Source organism: Macrobrachium nipponense, chromosome 1 (assembly GCF_015104395.2).
Source record: "Macrobrachium nipponense isolate FS-2020 chromosome 1, ASM1510439v2, whole genome shotgun sequence".
Lineage (NCBI taxonomy): Eukaryota > Metazoa > Arthropoda > Malacostraca > Decapoda > Palaemonidae > Macrobrachium > Macrobrachium nipponense.
Genome location: NC_087200.1, coordinates 171,010,541 through 171,032,984, shown reverse-complemented (window position 1 = coordinate 171,032,984; position 22,444 = coordinate 171,010,541). Strand labels below are relative to the sequence as shown.

Here is a 22,444-nt window from a genome sequence, read left to right as displayed (position 1 = left end):
TAATTATGAGAAAAAACATATATAAGTTGGTAAAAATTATGACTGTCTTGTAAAAGACGCCCCACCAAGGGTTGTAAATAGTAGTCATTTTCAAATTCTTGTGGAAGGTAGGGGTAACTTGTTAAATTTTTGTCTTTCACCATGTGTATTTGGAGATCTTCCTCTTTCCACTGATCTGTTTTTTTTATAAATTTGCTGACCTCAAAGTTTTGCCGGCAGGGGGTGCTGCATATCAATATATTATCCCGGCTCCTAAGGGTTGAGCATAGCCATATAATCTATCGAAAATGCATCTTGCACTACAACAATATACTTTTAGTACTGTATGATGAAATCATGTTTTGGGAAAAATATTTAAGGATCACAGGATACATGAGACCAAATGACACGATTACATATGGGGAAGTTACATTTCTTTTTAATGCTGTATATTTCTGAGTTTTGCAAAAGATTTTCAATGGAAATAAATTACACTTACGTATTTATGGAAAAACCTTTAGACTTTAAATCAAAGTACTTACACGGGCTTGAAGGGTACATTACCTTTAAAATCACATTAAAAACCAACATACAAACAATTCAAGATACAAACAGCCATCCGGATCATAACTCATTCATAAGTTGGGTAGTGACTGTATATTTCTTTTTCTTGATTCTTTACCTTCTACTTCCACCAGCATTACTTTAGATAACAAATACATATGATCAAGAGCATCTCTGTTTCCTACTTGTATTTTTAAAAAATTATTACTTAAATATGATGAATCACAATTCGCATGATGACAACACAAAATTATTAGGTGCATTTGGGAGCACCACGAGCACTGTATTTCTGAGTCTTGGCTTTGGAAGAACTGTTACTTACTTAAGGATACAATTGCATAAACCAAAGATAAATACAAGAGTATAATCTGTAAACAGGTACACTGTACACTATTCTGCAGTCTACAAATCTTAAATAATTTACAGTCACTTATAAGATACTTACTTCCCTCTTAACAGAAAAATAATTTTGTCATAGCTCACATATTTTTAAAAGGAAATTAAACAGTTAATCATGAGATAAATATCTAATATTGTAATAGAATAGTTTATCATAACTAAAGAAAACCTGCACAAGAAAAATTTGGAGCTAGTTTTGAATTTACTTTCATAATTCTTTCACAGGAAGTCTAAATGGATTTCCCATTCTTGGATTTAGCAAAGCATCAACCCTCATCTGATCAAAAAGACCAAGAATTTTATAAGTAGTTAATATGGTTGTCCTTGCAAAACTTTTTAGTAGAAACTTTACTGTTAGATTTCCTTTTACAAAAAGGTACCTATAAAGAGTACAGTATGGTATATATTACATATTTAAATTTATGCACTCTTTCTGTATATAAAATGTTTCCATATTTTATCCAATAATCTCATAAAAGATAACTATATTACTTTCTTTTTGTTTAGTCTCATCTTAAGTACCTTGCTCAGTCCACATACAAGCCACACTGAACATGGTGTCTATAAAATACTCAACCAAATAATACTACAGTTCTCTGTACTACTTTTTTCAAAGTTTTATCATCACCAGAATAATCTGAAGTCTATCAACTGCCTTACAACAAATATTGTAGGTAGCATCATGTTAGATGATGTCATTTGTAAAATAACATGGTATTATGATAGTTTATAAAAACTTAGTTGAAATTCCTATTTATTCATTTTTGTTAATCATCTCGTTATGGCTTTTTTTCTCCTGGAGCTTTACATATCTGATACACTCCATTTGTAAGCATCTTCATCACGAGCCTGTCTATTATTCTGACGTTCAAACCACTGTTTTTCAAAACCATTTGACCTATCAACACCATCCCACCTATATCCTGGGCGGATATTCAGTCTGTTTGGTGGAAAAGATCCTTTGTACATTGGGTGTACAGGCTGTTTACTTTCCTTTTGCTGTTTCTTTTGTAAATATTCTAACATTGGATCATCTTCACGTATAACTTCCTTTAGCTTGTCATTCAAGTCTTTATCGTCTGCACTTCGAGCAAAAGCTTTCCCCATTTCACGGGCATCATCTGCTAATTTCTGCTGGTACTGCTGTACTTGCTTTACACCATATTTCCACTGCTGGTGCTTGTCTTCAGCTTGCAACTGCAACTTCTTTTCTCGTTCTTTTCGCAACAAATCCTCAGGCGTGTCTTTCTTTAGCTTTCCTCGCTTCCTTGCTAAAAGATATTCCTGAGTTGTCATTTTGCGCTCAGGTCGATAGTTACTATCTTTGGTTAACGGCTTCTCTAAACTTTCTGGTCTGCTATTTGCAGAAGAATTATCAAAGCTTTCTCTTCTTGGTGGGCTGGTATCAGAATCTTGCCTTTTCCTTCTTGGTGGAGAAGTATCTGAATCATGCCTCTGTCTTCTGGGTGGAGAGGCATCTGAATCTTGTCTTTGCCTTCTAGGTGGAGAGGCATCTGAATCATACCTTTGCCTTCTAGGTGGAGAAGCATCTGAATCATACCTTTGCCTTCTAGGTGGAGAGGCATCTGAATCATTCCTTTGCCTTCTAGGTGGAGAGGCATCTGAATCATGCCTCTGTCTCCTGGGTGGAGAGGCATCTGAATCATGCCTAGGTCTTCTGGGTGGAGAGGCATCTGAATCAGAATCATGTCTCCTGCGCAGAGAGGCATCTGAATCATGCCTTTGTCTTCTGGGTGGTGATGCATCTGAATCATGCCTCTGTCTTCTGGGTAGAGAGGTATCAGAATCATGCCTATTTCCTCTGGGTGGAGAGGCATCTGAATCATGCCTTTGTCTCCTAGATGACTTGTCAGAACCATGCCCCTGTCTACTGAGTAGAGATTCATCAGAATCATACCTTTTTCTTCGAGGTGGAGAAGAATCAGAATTATGCTTCAGTCTTCTAGGAGGAGAAGCATCAGAATCATGTCTTTGCCGTTTTAGTTGAGTATGCATATCAGATTTACTCCTTTGTACATCTAAATTCTGTTTTTTTAGACCAAAATCAACCATCTTACCAATACCATTTGCCTCATCTTGATCATCACCCATCTTTTTCCATTTTTTACTCTTTTGAAATTCCTCCATGACTTTCATGCTTTCATCTTCATATGTAACTTCTGCAATGGTAGGATTGTCATCATCTTCCCCTTCTCCAAAGGGTACATTTTTTATGTCAAATGTATCTTCTATGATGCGCATTCTGTGAAAAGAAAGAGTTTACATGCCACTTTTTATAGTTAAAATGATTTTTATGATAAAATAAATTTTTTAGGTACTTGCCTCCATCATTAGCTTTACCTGCGGCTACTTGGCGCAGGTTCGACAAGTGTTACAAGTGAAAAAATTGTTAATGAATGCTCCCAATAGTTACACCACCAACCCTTTGGAGGGTGGGGGTAAGACAGCGAATGTTTTGGTTGTCAGTTTTCTTTGAATCTCTTAATCCCTTAAGGGATGTATGTTTTTAATATATGCAGTGTCAAAAAGATTCCAATAATTTTATTTAATCAATTGAAAATATATATAAGTTATTTAGGCACTACACTTCTTCATTTCAACATAAAATTATGATAATTTAATGTAAAATAAAAAGGACACAAATTATACACATTCATATAGTACTCTCAGTTATGAGTGGAAACACAAAATAATAGAACAGAAACATAGCTCAAATTCAGTAGTACACCAAATACAATTAAAATATGCTAAAATCTACGGTCAAATACAGCCTTGTTTCACCAACTAATATTAAAATAAATAAGCTATATTCTATTATAAATAATTTTTCTGTATTGTTTAACATGCACATTATATATTTACATTTTCATTCTAATAAATAAATCATAAAGATCCAATCCTAAAATTCCTGTATCTTTAATTCAACGTAAAACACCTTCTTCAGACCTTTTTAGGCTCTTCCATAGACCTTTTCCTAAACCCCCCCCAACAACAGCAACAACAAGAGTAGTTGTAGGCTTACTCCCCAAGTAAGCACACACTAAAGACAACAAGAAACAAAACAAACAGATTCTCTATGTCACCGCTGGAGAGCTAGTAATGGTGCATATTGAGATTAAAAGAAAAAAATTACTATCAATGTATCACAAAATGGTTGAGACTAACAAAAGACATGACATCAACACAATAAATCAATAATATGACAAATAAACTGTCTAAGATGACAAATAAAACAACCAAACTTAGCTAAAAACAAGCAAAACATGCGAACAAACTCTCAAGATTGCCAGTTACTCGACATATCACAAAATAGTCAAGGGATTAGCTAACTAAAGACATAACAGAAACGTGATAAATCAATAATATAACATATACACAGTATAAGATGACAAATAAAACAACCAAAGTTACCACAAAACAGGCAAAAAGAACCAAAAAAACAAACAAATGACCTGGATGGTCACTGAAGTGCTACTCATGATGCGTAGTTGGCATGAAAATATCAAAAATTTATTCTCAATAACTCATGACTTCCAGCAGCCAATACCACTGCCAAATGTATGATGTAGTATGAGATATCTCTAAGCCTTAAAGCAACACTGTGGTTCATGAGACATCTTGTACTGGTCCTATACTATTAGCATTTAACTTTTTTAAGAGATATCTCATGTTAAGAACAGAATTTTTTTTAACACTGATCACAAGATATCTCGGGTTAGTCTGGTAAGGGGTTAAGAGGGGAGGAGGGAGGGATCTCAATGATAGAGGGTAAATACCTAAAAATTGATTTTATCATAAAAATAATTATTTTTGAGGTGACTCCAACACTGTGTGCTGGAGGAGAGAAAGAGATCTCCCTATGACCAAATTATCAGATATCAGAAATATGGAATTTTTATTCTAAAATTAATATTAATAATACTTACCTGTATAATTTATCTAGTCCCACCCATCCTACCCCACGATCTGCCTATCACAACTGATTTGAGGGAAGGTTTTTCGTATCTGTCAACGACAGTGTTGCCAACTGGCGGACAGAATAGGAGGTAACAGGGTTGCCAATGTGGTAAATTTTGGTGCGGTTTTTGGGGATTTAGGGCTAGATAAATTATATTAAGGTAATGTTTATTAATATCCTTATTGCTGCTTACCAGATCCATATGATCCCATGGCAAGTTTTTGTCAGATGAGGATCATCAGGTGAGGTCCAATATTGCAAGAAGGTGGAACATGGACCATAAATAAAGCCATTGGTTGAGACTGTGCAATGCAGAATGGCAAGTTTGGCCTCAGTGCCTCAGGCCTGCACAGCTGATGGGAGCTAAAACCACAGCAAATATGATCCAAACAGAATTACCACCTACCTAACTTGGTTGCTGTGGTACCTCACATCCAAAACAGCACCACCAATTTTGTCTGAAAAAAAGGGATTTTGACGTAGGAAAAATCTATTTCTGGGCTCAGCCGTGTCGCTCCGTGTTCTTGATCAGTTCAAGGTAGCTTTCTCCAATAAGGAGCAATGGCTCTGCAACATAAGTCCAGCATTATTTACTTTAATGAACTGCTTTGCCCTACCTAAGAGAAAGAAAGCAAATATAACTAAGCATAATGTGTACTGCAATCAAAACAAAATTAGATAATGATATTACCATGTACAAACTCCAATACATAAGGTTCCTCACATACCCAGGATGGGGTTGACAGTGAAAACCGACACCTAATTGTAACAAACAGGGAAGACTAGTAGTAGAAAAATCCCCTGTCACAACTATAGTTGCTAGTGTAAGGCAGCCTTCCTACTGGATACAGATGGCCCTCCAGTGAACACAGAGTTACACCTCCACTGTGTCACCAAGACTTGACAGTCTAGAGATAGGTGCTGATGAAAACTACTCCATGGAGCTGTTGCTCTGACATTGTGCAGTGTCACCTTCAATAGGGGACAATCCTCTGGAGCATGGTATGACAGTGCAAAATAGGTTCCTACACTGCTTCCCTAATGATTAAGATGGAATGCATCCCTGTAGCACTGAAAGGGCATCAAAGAAGCTCATCTTCCTCAGGATTCGGAGTCTCTAAAGCGTGGATAGAGAAAACTCTAGGAAGACCTTTGGCCTTGACATCATCTTACCATGAAAGGATGTAATAAAAAAGATAGTTCTGCTCCAGTATGGGAATACCCTACTAACAAATATGTTACATGTAACCCACTTACTCTTTTGGCTGAAGCCACTGACACTGGACAGTATTCTACAAAAGCCTTGGTAGAAGCCTAACCCTGGGGTAGCAAGGAGGGGCACTAAGGAGTCTTAGTCAACAACTAAGTTCCATAAAGGTGGTTTAGCATAACTTTCAGCAATCCAGCTGAAAAGTGTGAACAGTTTTACCTAAGTTAGTATGGATTTATAAATTTGATGGGGGGAAAAAGACAAACCTTTGACATCTCTCAAGAAGTGCATTCCCTTATATACCTTGTTAATCTTGTAAATACTAGTGCGAAGAAAGGGACTGCCCCTAAACTTGCACTATAATCTATACAGCTCCTGCAATACTGAACAAGGAATTAGTTGACTTTCATCTTGTCATTAGGAAAGAGTTCCTAGATCACTAATAAAAGTCTCTGGAACTCAGGTGCTAGAAGACAGTTACATGTGTCTAAGCAAAGCATTTCGATATTTCCGAAAAACTTTCCTGTCCCCATTTAATGAAGCAGCTTGTCTATGGAGGTAATGCCTAGGAACTCTACTGATATGTGGAAGGACTGGGAACCAATGCCTCCTTGGCCACCAAAATATGATTAGAAACATGGTGGGATTCCCGGCAGTCCTCAAGCCTAGAGTCTCCCCTTCAATAGCAGAAACATAGAGAAGACATACATGAATAGGTTCGGCCAATCTTGAATAGTAGTGTTTACAGCCCGGGCTTGAAAGCCCAGAAATGGTGAGACATACAGCTGGAGATAATGATTCAGCTTCAATTCAAAGAGATCAATGAGGGGTTGGTCAAACAATCTTCAAATTGCCTTGCAAATTGCAGGGTAAAGATCAATCATGGGAGAGTACCTGTCCTGGATGACTTGATGTGTCCACCAAACACAGTCAACCAGAAAACTATGGACAATATTCCTCTCCACTAACCAGAGGCTAAAGTCTTGGTAAGGGCTACCAAAGTTTCTGAATATATGCCCCATGCCTTATAATACAAGCTTATGAAGGCACGCCCAAGAAGACAGAAATTACTTAAATCCTATCTGGCTAGCCAATAACTTACAGTTACAGTTAATGAGAAGACTCGCTTCTACTGACGACCAAACTCTTGAAGCGACTGATTCCCGATAAACAAACACCCATCCTCGTCCACGGCAACTGAATACAGTGAGAGGTTTGGGTTCAAAGACTCCAGGGACTTGCCTGCCAGAAGCAATAGTACTAGAGACAACAACCAATGAAGGGAAAGAACCCGTTCTTGGCTCCACGGCTACAACTCATGGCCTGGCCAAGTCTCTCTCCATGCCAGTGCAACCGAACAGGCAACATCCAAAGTTGAGCACTCAAAACTAACTTCTCCACAGAAGACAAGTGGCCTAAGTGATACAACCAGCATTACAGGGTATGCTCCATGAGGAGGAGAATTCTCTCATGATTAACATCAGATTGTCTATTCAAGCCTGAATAGGAAAACCTTACACAGAACAGAATCAATCACCATGCCCAGGTAGGTAACTCTTTGTGTCGGTTCCAGAGATGACCTGTGACATTCTTAGTAAGGATAGAGCCTTACCAATCCCAGTACAGGCAGTCCCCGGGTTACGACGGTCTCGGCTTATGACGTTCTGAGGTTGCGACACTTTTCAATTATATTCATCAGGAATTATTTCCAAGGTTACGACGCATGTTCCAGGGTTACGACGCCTACAAACGCTGATCTGGCAGATGAAATATGACGCCAAAAATGCAAAATAATCCATAATTAGTTTTTTTTTAAGAAAAATACAATAAGAATGCAGTTGACATAGTTTTGAATGCACCTAAAGCATTAAAAGTAAGGTTTTCTTAGGATTTTTGACAATGTTCTGGCTTACGACGATTTTCGGCTTACGACGCGTCTCAAGAACGGAACCCCCGTCGTAACCCGGAGACTGCCTGTATAGGCTCTCTTGCCCTCATGCAAACTCTTTGGACTTCACAAAGATTGGCCCGTTTTTCAGGTACAGAAGTAACTATACTCCTAGTAAGTAAAACATTCATGAAGGGGTAAATGCTTAGGATATTTAGGACTGTCCTCTGACTCCCATTGCCTAGCACTAGGAATAGCCTGTGTAAAAAGGCTGGTACTCCCTCCTGACCAACATCTGTCTCTTTCCTACGTTGCTCTGTATGACTGAAAAGTTAAAAGTTGGTTGAAGAGGCAGAGAATAACTGAAAGGAATGCAATAACCTTTCAAAAGAACTTCCTTCATCAAGGCGTCTCCAACAAAGTATTCCCACAAGAGTGAAATGGCCCAACCTACACCCACTGGCAGGCAAGAGCTTGATGAGCTAATCAGACTTACGAATCTTGATATAGTGGAGGAAATTCCCATCCCCTTTGGAGAAAGAAATCTGGATCCTTGCTGCCAAATTGACACTTCTTCCCTCCTGAGCCCAGAAAGAAGACCGGGGTAAGGAGGTAGAATTCCCTTATTGGCCTGGAAAGGGTGGAGAAAAGTACTAATTTGGTCTTCTATGTCTCCTTCCCTGTCCCTGAAGCTATAGAAACAGACAGCTTGCTGTCTATTACTTCCCAAAGGATTAACTGTGAAATGAGCTAGTTCACCTGTCACATCCAAAAAAGACTTGTCGAGGAAACAAAAGCTTAACATAGGATCCCTGGCCAAAGGAAGAAGTGCAGTAAACTCCTCAAAACACAGTTAATAGTGTCGTGTCCAGCACAAAGCACTAAAGGGTATAGCTTTGATGGTGTTAGCCAAGATTAATACATATTCTTGAATTCCTGAATCGAGAAATACGGCTTACCAGACACAATTGCGTCCCTCTTGGCTGGAAAAACATGGACCATGGGAAGAGGAGCCACTGAGTCAAGTCTCCCAAATACAAAAACAGATAGCTTAAAGGAAGGACAGCAGATATCTGCCTGAGCACAACTGGACTAATTCCTTAAAACTGAAGGGATGGACTAAATGCTCCTCTTCCTGAAAAGGAGGCAAAAGAGAATGCTGTCAAGAAGAGCAAGGACAAAAGTAGCCCCAGAACCAAATAGTCTCACAAGACTAGGCACTAAAGTTCTTATAATCCATCTGGCAGAAACTTGAGAATTAAAAGCTCTCTCACTAAATGGACTCAACTGATATAGTGCGCAGACTCGTTGAAGCCTCAAGTGGATTCACTGATGCTTCAGACTCATTAACCCTCTTACGCCGAAGCGGTAAAAAAAAAAATTGTCTCCCGTGTGCCGGAGGTGTTTCTGAGTGAGCGCGGAAGCAGAAAAAATATTTTTTTCAAAAAATCACAGCGCGCTTAGTTTTCAAGATTAAGAGTTCATTTTTGGCTCCTTTTTTTGTCACTGGCTGAAGTCTACCATCAGAAAATGAAACCAACCACTCATCAAATCGCAAAAAAATTAATGATTCTCAACCTCATATAACTTAATCGCGCATCACAAAATGATAAGCCAAATAAAAACGGAAATTTCCATATATAATTGGTATTCAAATCCGCGCTGTGCGCAAAACGGTTAAAGGTAACAACAGTTACTTTGTTTTTTTCATTGTAATGTACACTAAATTGCGATCATTTTGGTATATAACACATTGTAAAACGATAAAAGCAACACAGAGAAAATATTATCACAAAATAATGCATGAATTCGTAACGCACGGACGTAAACAAATATTGTTTTCAAAAATTCACCATAAATCTAAATATTGTCCTAGAGACTTCCAATTTCTTTCAAATGAAGACAAATGATTGAATATTACTATACTGTAAGAGTATTAGCTTACAATTGCAGTTTTCGACCATATCTGACGAGTTAAAGTTGACCGAATGTCGAATTTTTTTATATATAAATGTTTATATGCAATTATTTCGGAAATAAGAAAAGCTGCAACCTTCAAATATTTTTCGTTTTATTCTACATAAAATTGCGCACATTTTCATATATAAAACTCTATGAAATGCCTAATATGAAATGGAGCAAATATTCCGAGAATGGTACGTACGCATTTCGGAGATTTGTGGTGGAGAATCCGCGCGCGGAGGGAAGGAAAGATTTTTGTTTAAATTAACCATAAATCTAAATATTTTGCTAGAGACTTCGAATTTGTTTCAAGATGAAGATAAATGACTGAATATTACTAGACTGTAAGAGTTTTAGCTTACAATTGCGTTTTTCGACCATTTCGGTAAAGTCAAAGTTGCCCGAACGTGGTTTTTTTTCTATTTATCGTGATTTATATGCAAATATTTCAAAAATGAGAAAAGCTACAACCTTCAATTATTTTTTTGTTGTATTCTACATGAATTATGCACATTTTCATATATAAAACTTTATGTAACGGCTAATTTAAAATGGTGCAAACATTACCACAATCGCACGTATGATTTTTTCGGAAGAGTTACCGCGCGGACGTAAAGAAAACGTTATTTTTTTCATAAATTCACCATAAATCGAAATATTGTACTAGAGACTTCCAATTTGTTGCAAAATGAAGGTAAATGCTTGAATATTACTAGAATATAAGCATTTTAGCTTACAATTGCGTTTTTCGACCATTTCGGTAGAGTCAAAGTTGACCGAAGGTAGAAATTTTGGCAATTATCGTTATTTTAATGAAAATATCTCAAAACTGATAAAAGCTACAACCATGGGTTGTTTTTAGTTGTATTGTGCATGAAATTGCACACATTTTCATATATAAAACTTTATATAATGGCTAATTTTAAAATGGTGCAAACATTACCACAATCACATGTATGATTTTTTTCGGAAGAGTTACCGCGCGGACGTAAGGAAAATGTTTTTTCATAAATTCACCATAAATCGAAATATTGTGCTAGAGACTTCCAATTAGTTGCAAAATTAAGGTAAATGATTGAATATTACTAAAATATAAGAGTTTTAGCTTACAATTGCGTTTTTCGACCATTTCGGTAGAGTCAAGTCGACTGAAGGTTGAAATTTTGGCAATTATCGTTATTTATATGAAAATATCTCAAAACTGATAAAAGCTACAATCATGAGTATTTTATTGTTGTATTCTACATAAAAATGCGCACATTTTCATATATAATACTTCATGTAACGGCTAATTTACAGTGGTACAAAAATTATCTCAAAGTGACAAAATAATTTCAGAGATGTGTCACAGATACTTTTTAGTGCGGCAAGAAAGAAATTCGCGCTTGCGCGCCTGCGTAACGATTGTAAACAAAACAACACCTTGATCCGTGAACTCCCAGCATCCCCCAAGGCGCGTGATTCAAAAGTTTTAGGCTGGTAGGCCTATAAGTATTTTTCCGCGAATTTAAAAAAAAACTTTTGTAAGTCGACGTAAAATACGTCCAGTCGGCACACGGGAGACAAAAAATGTCGACGTAAAATACGTCCAGTCAGCGTAAGAGGGTTAACACCCATGCCAACTCACTAGTGACGGCTGCAGGTGCAATGGCAGAACTCACTAAATCGCAATTGGTTATCTGGCTCGGACAAATAGCTAAAATAACTGTGGGGCAACAGGGTCAAACATAAGATCTAGACCTATCGAAGATAGTATAGACCTACCATAACTGCCCTTATGCAACCATGATCTCACTCTGTCCATGGAGCACTGAAAGCAAAGGCAAGAGACAGAGGGAACAGTCCTTGAACAGGGATGCCAAGATAACAGGCAAGGCGGCATCCATGGAGTGGCCAAAGGAATGCAGGGACACTGTCCCTGCCAATGCACTGGGCACAATCAATGCAAGACTCAAATTGTAACACAAAACTCAATTCTAGATTTAACCGAGTCAATATCTAATTGCATCAAATCCAGCCTACTACCCTGAGCTAACATTTGGGTGTAGAAGGACCTACTAGTATATCTACTAGAGAAGAAACTATACTGTTATCTCTATCTTCTTGACCAGGTGTTATGTAATTCTAAAGAAACCCTAGATTCAAGACTGTTCTATTTACTCTTTCCTATATCTATCTATTTCTTCTAATTTGCCAATTTATCATCTTTATCTCTCCCAAAGGCCAATCCTTGCAATGATCATGAAGGTTATCTGAATCACAATTCACCTCTTGATGATCTATGCTTAGTTCGTATGTATGTACGTCAATTAACCTAATCTGGTCTTGCAACCACTTACATTACAAAATCTAACAGATTTCAATAGGGAAGATTAAAAATCCAAATTGTCAAACACAGACCAAAATCCATGTAATCCATTTGCTAACCAAGAAAACAAACCCAAATTTTAAAGCACTAGTCTACATGGCTGGCTGTGTTAGCTGACGAGAGAAGAATGACAACCTAAACATTCACTGTCTTGCTTACACCCTCCAAAGAGTAGGAGGTAACTATTTGGAGCGTTCTTTAACAAATTCTTTCAATTTTAGCAGCAGAAAAGGCCAATGATAGAGGGTAATTTTCACCTCAAAAACAAGTTTTCTAAGATTCTTGGACACTTGGGCCCCCAAGACTTTTCAAATCTGGTAATTAATTATTAATATGATATTGTAATGATACAATAAAGTTTGTTCATACTTACCTGGCAGATATATATATAGCTGTATTCTTCCGAAGTCTGACAGAATTTAAAAAACTTACGACACACGTAGTGGGAGTCAGGTGGTTAGTACCCCTTCCTGCCGCTGGGAGGCGGGTATCAGGAACCATTCCCATTTTCTATTCAGATTTTTATTCCCACTGTCTCCTGAGGGGAGATGGGTGGGTACTTCGAATATATATATCTGCCAGGTAAGTATGAACAAACTTTATTGTATCATTACAATATCATTTTGTTCATGAAACTTACCTGTCAGATATATATATATATAGCTGAATCCCACCTTTGGAGGTGGGAAGAGAAAGAATAGGATTTTAGGAAACATATACATGCAGATAATTGATATCTTGGTTCCTTACCTGTTAGCATAGCTGACTTCGTGATTACTGTCACCCAAGTCTGCTTCTGCTTTACTAGAGTTGCCAGCAAGGTAGTGACCTGTGTAGCTGGTGCGCTCTAGATGATCTGTCAACGGGGGTGTGACCACAATGTGACTAGACCATTTGACCATACAATGAGGGCAACGAAGAAATAAAAACACCACCTGGCCTAGTCTACCAAAGGTTAGTCCCACTAAACTAGGCCAAAGGAAGGGAGATCTGCCTCAGGCGGTCGACCCCACAACCATAAACACACAAGATTAAAAGCTCACCTAATCCACTAAAGGATAGGATGAGTGCTACTCCCTGCCCCCAAAACAGTGTCTGCGGCCACGTATGGTCCAAGCGAATAGCAATATTCGTATGTTGTTTTCACCTCCCGCAGGTAGTGTGAAGCGAACACAGAGTTGCTTCGCCAAAAGGTGGCACTCAAAATGTCACCGAGTGCCATATTTTTGTGAAAGGCTACCGAGGTAGAAATAGCCCTCACTTCGTGGGCGTTCACTTTTAAAAGCCTCATATCACTGTCACTGCACGAAGAATGAGCTTCTTTAATGGTGTCTCTCAAGAAGAATGCTTGAGCGTTCTTAGACATAGGAAGATCTGGCTTCTTGACAGAGCACCACAAGTTACCAGAAGGTCCTCTACAGTCCTTCGTCTTTCCTAAGTAGAATTTGAGAGCCCTGACAGGGCACAGGACTCTCTCTGGTTCTCGACCCACGATTTCCGTTAAACCCTTAATCTCGAATGTCTTAGGCCAAGGGTTGGAAGGGTTTTCGTTCTTTGCCAAGAACGTCGGGCTCAAAGAACAAACGGCATTGTGGTTCTTAAACCCAATATGCTTGCTTATAGCCTGGATCTCGCTAACCCTCTTCGCCGTCGCCAGAGCAGTTAGGAAAACCGTTTTTCTAGTCAAGTTTCTAAGCGAAGCCGTGTGAAGCGGTTCGAAATGGCTGGACATAAGGAACTTAAGAACTACGTCTAAGTTCCAAGATGGTACTTTAGGTTGAGGTACCTTCGTAGTCTCAAAAGACCTTAGGAGATCGTGAAGGTCTCTGTTGTTGGCCAAATCCAGCCCTCTATGACGAAAGACTACCGACAGCACGCTTCTGTAGCCCTTTATCGTCGGCACCGCCAGCTTTACTTCCTTCCTCAGGTAAAGGAGGAAGTCCCCTATCTGGCTCACAGAGGTTGAGGTGGAGGAAATGCCCTTCTTTCTGCACCAACTCCTGAAAACAGCCCACTTGGATTGGTACATTGCAAGAGAGGAAGCTCTCCTTGCAGTGGCGATCGCTCTTGCCACAGGTCTTGAAAAACCTCTCGCTCTGGCCAACTTCTGGATAGTCTGAACACAGTCAGACTCAGAGCGGGGAGGTTTTTGTGGTACCTCTCGAAGTGGGGCTGTTTGAGTAGATCTGTCCTTGATGGAAGAATCCTCGGAAAGTCTACCACGAAGGACATGACCTCTGTGAACCAGTCGGTCGCAGGCCAGAAGGGGGAGATTAGTGTCATCCTCATTCCCTCTGAAGCTGCGAATTTCCTCAGCACCTCCCCTAGGATCTTGAACGGGGGAAAGGCGTACAGGTCTAGCCTCGTCCAATCCCGGAGAAGGGCGTCTATAGCCACTGCTCCTGGATGTAGAACCGGTGAGCAGTACAGTGGAAGTCTCTTTGTTCTTGAAGTTGCGAAGATGTCCACGAGAGGACGTCCCCACAACTTCCACAGCTTCTGGCATACGTCCTGGTGTAGGGTCCATTCTGTCGGCAGCAGTTGACCTTGCCGACTGAGAAGGTCTGCACGGACGTTCTCTACTCCTGAGACGAACCTCGTCAGGATAGTAACGTCGTGTGCCCTCGCCCACAAAAAGATCTCCTTTGCAAGGCAGAACAGGGACCGAGAGTGGGTTCCACCCTGTTTCTTGAGGTATGCCAGAGCTGTGGTGTTGTCCGAGTTGATCTGCACAATCCTGTGTGAGGCTTCGTCTTGAAAAAACTGGAGCGCAAGATGAACTGCTGCCAGTTCCTTGAGGTTTATGTGCCAGGACACCTGTTCCCCTCTCCAGGTGCCTGACACTTCCCTCCCCCCTAGTGTCGCTCCCCACCCTGTGGTAGACGCGTCGGAGAACAACGCTAGGTCAGGGCTCTGAAGCTTGAGGGAAAGCCCCTCTGCAAGCTTCAACGGATCAAACCACCATCTTAGGTGTTCTTTCACCTCTTCTGAGATCTTCAAGATCACCTCCAGGTCGTTCTCGTGCTTCCAGTTGTCCGACAGAAAGAACTGAAGAGGTCTGAGGTGCAACCTCCCTAGGGAAACAAACTTCTCCAGCAAGGAAATGGTCCCCAGCAGACTCATCCATTCCCTCACCGAGCATGATTCTTTCCCCAGAAAGGCTGACACTTTGCTTAGGCATTGTTGCTGTTGCCCCTGGGACGGAAAAGCCCGAAAAGCCACTGAATCCATCTGAATCCCCAGATAGACAATGGACTGTGAAGGGGTCAGATGTGACTTTTCGAAGTTTACCAGAAGTCCCAGGGACTTCATTAACGTCAAAGTCGTGTGAAGGTCCTCCAGACACCGGGCTTTCGAGGAGGCTCGAATGAGCCAGTCGTCTAGGTAGAGAGAGATCCTGACTTTCGACAGATGAAGCCATCTCGCAATGTTCTTCATCAAAAAGGTGAAGACCATCGGTGCCGTGCTCAGTCCGAAACAGAGTGCCCTGAATTGAAAAACCTTCCCCTTCAGGACAAACCGCAGGTACTTTCTTGACTGGGGATGGATGGGGACGTGAAAATATGCGTCCTGGAGATCTAGTGACACCATCCAATCCCCCAATCTTAAAGCCCCAAGCACTGACTGAGGCATCTCCATCTTGAACCTCTGCTTGATGACAAAGAGGTTTAGGTTGCTCACATCTAGGACCGGTCGCCATCCTCCCGACTGCTTCGGCACCAGGAACAATCGATTGTAAAACCCCGGGGATTCCAGGTCGAAGACCTGTTCTACCGCTTCTTTTTCGATCATCTGATCGACAAGCAGATCGAAAAAGACAACTTGTTTTTCCCCCCGGTTAAACAGGGCGACATATCCTGGGTGTCGTACGACAGCCGCAGCTTTGCTGGGGGTGATTTCAGGAAAGGGATACGGCTAACCCCGTTAACCCTTTTTCCAAGATGTCCAGCGCTGACCATGCGTTCCCGCACCTCTCTCTTCTCCAGGCTTGTTTCCGCAAATAGCCGAAGTTCCTGGCTGGGCTCCTACCGGTGACTAAAGGACTTCTTTTTCACTTCTTGCCCTTTGGAAGCGCAGGGGCTCTGCCTCTGGAAGTGCCTCTTCCTCGAGGGGCCGGTCTCGAGGAAGATCCACCTCGAAATGGCTTCGATTTCTTTGAATTCAGAACTCCCAAAGAAGTCGAAGGGCCTGCAGTTCTTCGAGACGATTGGGCGAGGAGATCCTGCGTTGCTTTTTCTTGCAGACTAAATGCAAGGTCCTTAACCATAGCCTGGGGGAAGAGATGATCCGAAAGAGGAGCAAACAGCAACTCTGCCTTTTGCGAGGGAGAAACCGACTTCGCAGTAAAGTTGCAAAACAGGGATCTCTTCTTCAAGAGCCCTGTGCAAAAATGCGCAGCCAGCTCCTCTGAACCATCCCTGACGGCCTTGTCCATACACGACATGACGCTGGACAGCTCCCCAGGCTAATCGAATCGGGACTCCGAGACTGGGTATCTAGAACTCCAAGACACCAATCTAAGAAGTTAAAGACCTCTAACGTACGAAAGAGGCCTTTAAGGTGATAATCCATCTCCGTCGTAGCCCATGTCACTTTGGATGAAGAAAGGAGGGACCTCCTCGATGCGTCCACTAGACTTGCAAAGTCTCCTTGTGCAGAAGAGGGAAGTCTGAGACCGACGTCCTCCCCTGTCTCATACCACATCCCTGCTTTTCCGCTAAGCCTGGAAGGCGAAAGAGCAAAAGAGGTCTTGCCTTGAGCCTTCCTTCGCTCCATCCAATCGTGGACTTTGCGAAAAGCTCTCTTAGTCGAAAGGGACTTCTTCATTCTAACAAACCCCGAAGCCTTGTTGACTTTCGAAGACGAAAGTTGAGAGGGGAGAGAGCGAGGAGCTGCAGGTCGAAAAGTGTCATTGAATGCAGACTGAAGAAGGCGGGTCAAGACCTGGTAGTCTGAAGAGACAGGCGCAAGTGGTTGCTCATCATCAGCTTCTACTGAAGCCCCGCTCACCTCACCTTCCGACACAGGTGAAGTAGGAGGAACTAGTGAAGGTACAAGACCTTCAGGTCCAAGTCTTAAACCAGAACGCTGTTGCGAAGTCGAAGGTAAAGCAGACTCATGAGTTTCTTCCAAAGACTCCGATACATGAGCTGGTAAAGGCGAAGAAGGAACACGGTGCACCTCTTGAAGGCGTGAAGAATCTTGAAGAGTGTCCTCCAAAACGCGCGGGCGTCGACGAGCGTCCACATCAGCGTCCACCTGAGCGTCAACTGGCACACGCCTGGCGTCCACTGGCGCACTCTTGGCTTCTACTGGCGCGCGTTTGGCGTCCACTGGCACGTGCCTGGCGTCCACTGGCGCATGCCTGGCGTCCACTTGCGCACGCTTGGCGTCCACTGTCGCACGCCTGGCGTCCAATGGCGCACGCCTGGCGTCCACTGGCGCTCGCCTGGCGTCCGGCCGAGCGTCCAGTTCAGGCTGAGCTTCAACAGAAGTGTCCAAAAAAGCGTCACGCTCCCGACAGGTGTCAAGCTTACGAGCAGGAGCAACTGCCTTCCGCGAAGAGCGAGAAACAACATCTTCGTACCCTCTAGAAAGCCGCTGGGGAGCCGCACGAACTCTAGAAGGCGACGATACAGGTGAAAGAGACGAGCGAGGAGACGGAGAGGGAGACTGTCTGGATCTCTTGACGGGCAGCCTGTCATCCTTCCTCCTCCAACGTGGTTCTGTCTCTCTCTTGGAAATCACACAAGCAAGTTGTTCCTGCAAAGAGCGAAGAATCTTCTCAGTAGGAGAAGACTCCCTCTCAGGAGAGGGGCTGATCCTGTGAGAAGGCGAAGGGCGAGGGGACGCCTTCTTCCTTCTCACAGGAACCGCCACTGAGCGAACTCTGGAGCGACTGGGGCGCTCGAAAGAGTCATCCTCTGATGACGTCCTACTCCTCTTCTGCGGCGGGAAGGCCGCGAAGGCACTATCAGGCGAAGACCGCAGATCCGCAGAAATCCCAGGACGTAAAGCGTCCCGTTCACAAACGCTCCTTTTCAACGGGCGTGAATCTGACTGAGAGCTCCACCCCTTACGCGGGGAGGAAGCCTCGGATGACGAGAAGCACTCCTTGAGGAGGCGTGCACGCGCACGCTCTTTGGCAGCCTGGGTAGTGTCAACAGAAACTGCCGAAGGCACATCAGATCGGTGGGGGTTCCCCGTAACCCTCCTTCGGCTTTCGACATGCCCTCTCCCTGAAACCTGGGAGTCCGGCAGAGGTCCAGGCCTAGAGGCGTAATGGGGCCGATCTGACGCACCCTCCACAACACAAGGGGCACTGTCACTGCACTTCGCACTTTCACTTTTGCCCTCTAAGGTGAGCACTTTCGATTCCAGATTGCGTATAGACTAGAATCAAAGCAAGGGCATTACCCTCCACAGACACTGTTTCAGGGCCCGAAGGCAGCACTACAGGGTTAGGAGAAGCAACTACTACAGGAGGGTTAGTAGGAGAAACATGAATGCCCTGACGTTTACCATCTGAAACGCTCCTGGAAGACCTCCTCAGCCTATCACGCTCAAGCTTACGAAGATAGGTTTCATACGCCTTCCAAGCAGAATCAGAAAGACATTCACACTCCTTGCAGGGATTCTCATACAAAAAATCATGCCCTCTACAACTCCTACATAATGTATGTGGGTCTACTGATGCTTTCAGTAGCCTACCTCTACATTCATCCTTGCTACAAAACCTGGCACTAGCCGTACTAGACCCAGACATCTTAGTTTTAAGGAAAATCAAGCCAAAATCCAATTAAATCCACAAATAATGTGTGCCTAGCCACCGATCCACAGTCAAAATACCAAAAAATCAATCGGGATACTTAGGCAGCCAAAAGTTTCCAAAATCCAAGACGGAGGTGCTGAAAACAGATGTTTACAGCACCGGCGACAGAAAAAATCTGAATAGAAAATGGGAATGGTTCCTGATACCTGCCTCCCAGCGGCGGAAATGGGTACTAACCACCTGACTCCCACTACGTGTGTCGTAAGTTTTTTAAATTCTGTCGGACTTCGGAAGAATACAGCTATATATGTATCTGACAGGTAAGTTTCATGAACAAAAATGATATTGTTATGTTACAATAAAGTTTCATACATACTTACCTGGCAGATATATACATAGCTAAGACTCCGTCGTCCCCGACAGAAATTCAAATTTCGCGCCACTCGCTACAGGTAGGTCAGGTGATCTACCGGCCTGCCCTGCTGGGTGGCAGGACTAGGAAACCATCCCCGTTTTCTATCATATTTTCTCTCTTCCACCTGTCTCCTGCGGGGAGGCTGGGTGGGCCTTTAATTGTATATATCTGCCAGGTAAGTATGTATGAAACTTTATTGTAACATAACAATATCATTTTCATACAATCAACTTACCTGTCAGATATATACATAGCTGATTGGCACCCTTCGGTGGAGGGTAAGAGACAGCTTCTATATGGAATAGACAGGTAAACAACATATGTTGTAGGTATAAATAAAACCTTGGTTCCTACCTGATAGGTGGTAGACTTCGTGGGTGTTTGCCCAGTAGTCTGCATCACCTCAAGAAACTTTAGCGAGATATATGATCTATGGCCAAGAGTTCTTGTGGGTCTGCCGATGGGGTCTTATCCGCTTACTCGCAGAGCCTAAAAGACTTTGTCAATGGGTGCTGATCCACTTATATGACAATACACCTTATGAAGGAGCACACAACCAATCCCGACCACCTGATCCTAACCATATGTTAGAACTAAGGATTGTTACGAGTTATCCCCGAACTCGTCACAACAACCGTAACTCAAAACCACACGCACACATACATAATTTTCAAAAAAAAAAATTATACTCAACTATTGGATATGACAAGAATTCTCTACTGAACAACAAAATTAGACGGCCGCCCGTGCGAGCCTAAGTCCTCATTGTTCGAAGAGACTCTCGACCATATCCAAAAAGAAGAAAAGTATATAATTTAAGGATTGGTGTCGGCTCCCGTACCCAAGAATCGTATCTGCCGATACGAAAGGAACTAGAGAAAAACACTTCTCATATGTCACACGCACGTCTTTCAAGTAATGAGATGCAAATACTGAAGTTGCATCTCCAATATGTCGTATCTATGATGTTTTTAAGCGACATATTCTTATGAAACGAGAGAGACGTCGCTATAGCTCTCACTTCATGAGCTTTTACCCTCAACAGTTGTAACTGTTCGTCAGGACAGGCCTTATGAGCGTCTGTAATGACGTTTCTTACAAAGAATCCAGCGCATTCTTGGACATTCAGTCTTGTGGGGTCTTTTACCGCGCACCAAAGACCTTGTCTAGAACCTCCCATCTGATGCTTTCTCTGAAGGTAGAACTTCAGAAGCTCTAACAGGGCATAGAGACCTCTCTGCTTCTCTGCTACGAGACTCGACAGTCCTTTGACTTCAAATGACTTAGGCCAGGGATTCGTGGGATTTCGTTTTTCGCTAAAAACAGGGTCTTAAACGAGAACTAAAAGCCGAGTCTCCCTTGAATCCTACTTTATCCTGCAGAGCATGTAATTCACTATTCTCTTTGCCGTAGCTAAAGATAATAGGAATAGGCATTTTCTGGTTATGTCTCTAAACGATGCCAGATGAGGAGGTTCGAATCTTTCCGATGACAGATACTGAGGACTACGTCTAGGTTCCAGTTCGGAGGTACTGTTTCCTTAGACTTTGAAGTCTCAAAAGACCTTATGAGATCGTGGAGATCTTTATTATCTGCCAGATCTAATCCTCTGTTTCCTGATACAGCCGAGAGCATACTTCTGTATCCCTTTATTGTGGATACGGCTAGATGAGATTTTTTTCTCTCAGAATAGCAGGAAATCAGCAATTTCCGCTATAGAGGTAGTGGAGGAGGACAACTTCTTGGATCTACACCACCTTCTAAATACCTCCCACTTCGATTGGTATACTTTCGTAGTGGAGGTTCTGCGTGCTCTCGCGATCGCGCTTGCCACTTCGCGAGAAAAGCCTCTCGCTCTGACAAGTCTTTCGATAGTCGAAAGGCAGTCAGAGCGAGAGCGGGGAGGTTTTGATGGTACCTCTTGAAGTGTGGTTGTCTGAGAAGATCCGTCCTTCTTGGTAGGGATCTTGGAAAGTCTACGATCCACTCTACCACCTCCGTGAACCATTCCTGGCCGGCCAAAAGGGGGCTATTAACGTCATCCTCGTCTCCTTGACGCCACAAACTTTTCATTACTAACCCCAGGATTTTGAATGGGGGAAAAGCATAAACGTCTACTCGAGACCAATTTAGCAGGAAGGCGTCTACCATAAGTGCTCTTGGATCTTCCACGACCGAGCAAAACACTGGGAGCCTTTTTGAAATGAATGTTGCGAAGAGATCCACATGAGTCCCCCACAGAGACCAGAGATCGAGACACACTCCCTCGTGTAGTGTCCATTCTGTATGAAGGACCTGGTTCCTCCTGCTGAGCCTGTCCGCCCTCACATTCTTTACTCCTGTACGAACCTTGTCAGTAGGGAGATGTTCCTGTGAGACGTCCAAAGTAATAGGTCTCTCGTCAGCTCGTAAAGGAACGAGGAGTGCGTCCCTCCCTGTTTCCGAATGTAGGCAAGTGCGGTGGTGTTGTCCACGTTTACTTGCACTACCTTGTTTGACACCAGAGGTTCTAGGCTCTTCAAAGCCAGATGTACGGCGAAGAGCTCTTTGCAGTTTATGTGCCAAGTCACCTGTGCTGGTTCCCAGGTGCCTGACACCTCTTCTGAGCCTAATGTCGCTCCCCAACCTTTCTCCGACGCGTCGGAGTACAACACTAGGTCTGGGTTCTGTGTTTTTAGAGAGATCCCTTTGTTCTTCCTTCCAGAGGGGGCAACCACCATTCCAGGTCGATCTTATCTCCACTGGGAATGGGACAAATACGTCCGAAAGCTGTCCGGTTTTCCAGCTCCAAGACTTCTTGAGGAAGAATTGAAGCGGACGTAAATGCAGTCTTCCTAGTGGGGAAGAACTGTTCGAGCGAGGAAAGGGTCCCTTAGAAGGCTCAACCATTCCCTCGCCGACGTATGTT

At 42.6% G+C, this 22,444-nt stretch overlaps 1 protein-coding gene across 1 annotated transcript in view; it reads right to left on the bottom strand.

The window, feature by feature from the left end:
• Positions 1-396: 396 nt before the first annotated feature.
• Positions 397-22,444, bottom strand: part of LOC135219824 (BUD13 homolog) — a 36,196-nt gene continuing 14,148 nt past the window's right edge. Inside the window, exon 2 of the mRNA XM_064256922.1 lies at positions 397-3,205. Coding sequence (XP_064112992.1) covers positions 1,747-3,205 — 1,459 coding nt within the window. The 3' untranslated portion in view covers positions 397-1,746. The remainder of the gene's footprint in view (positions 3,206-22,444) is intronic.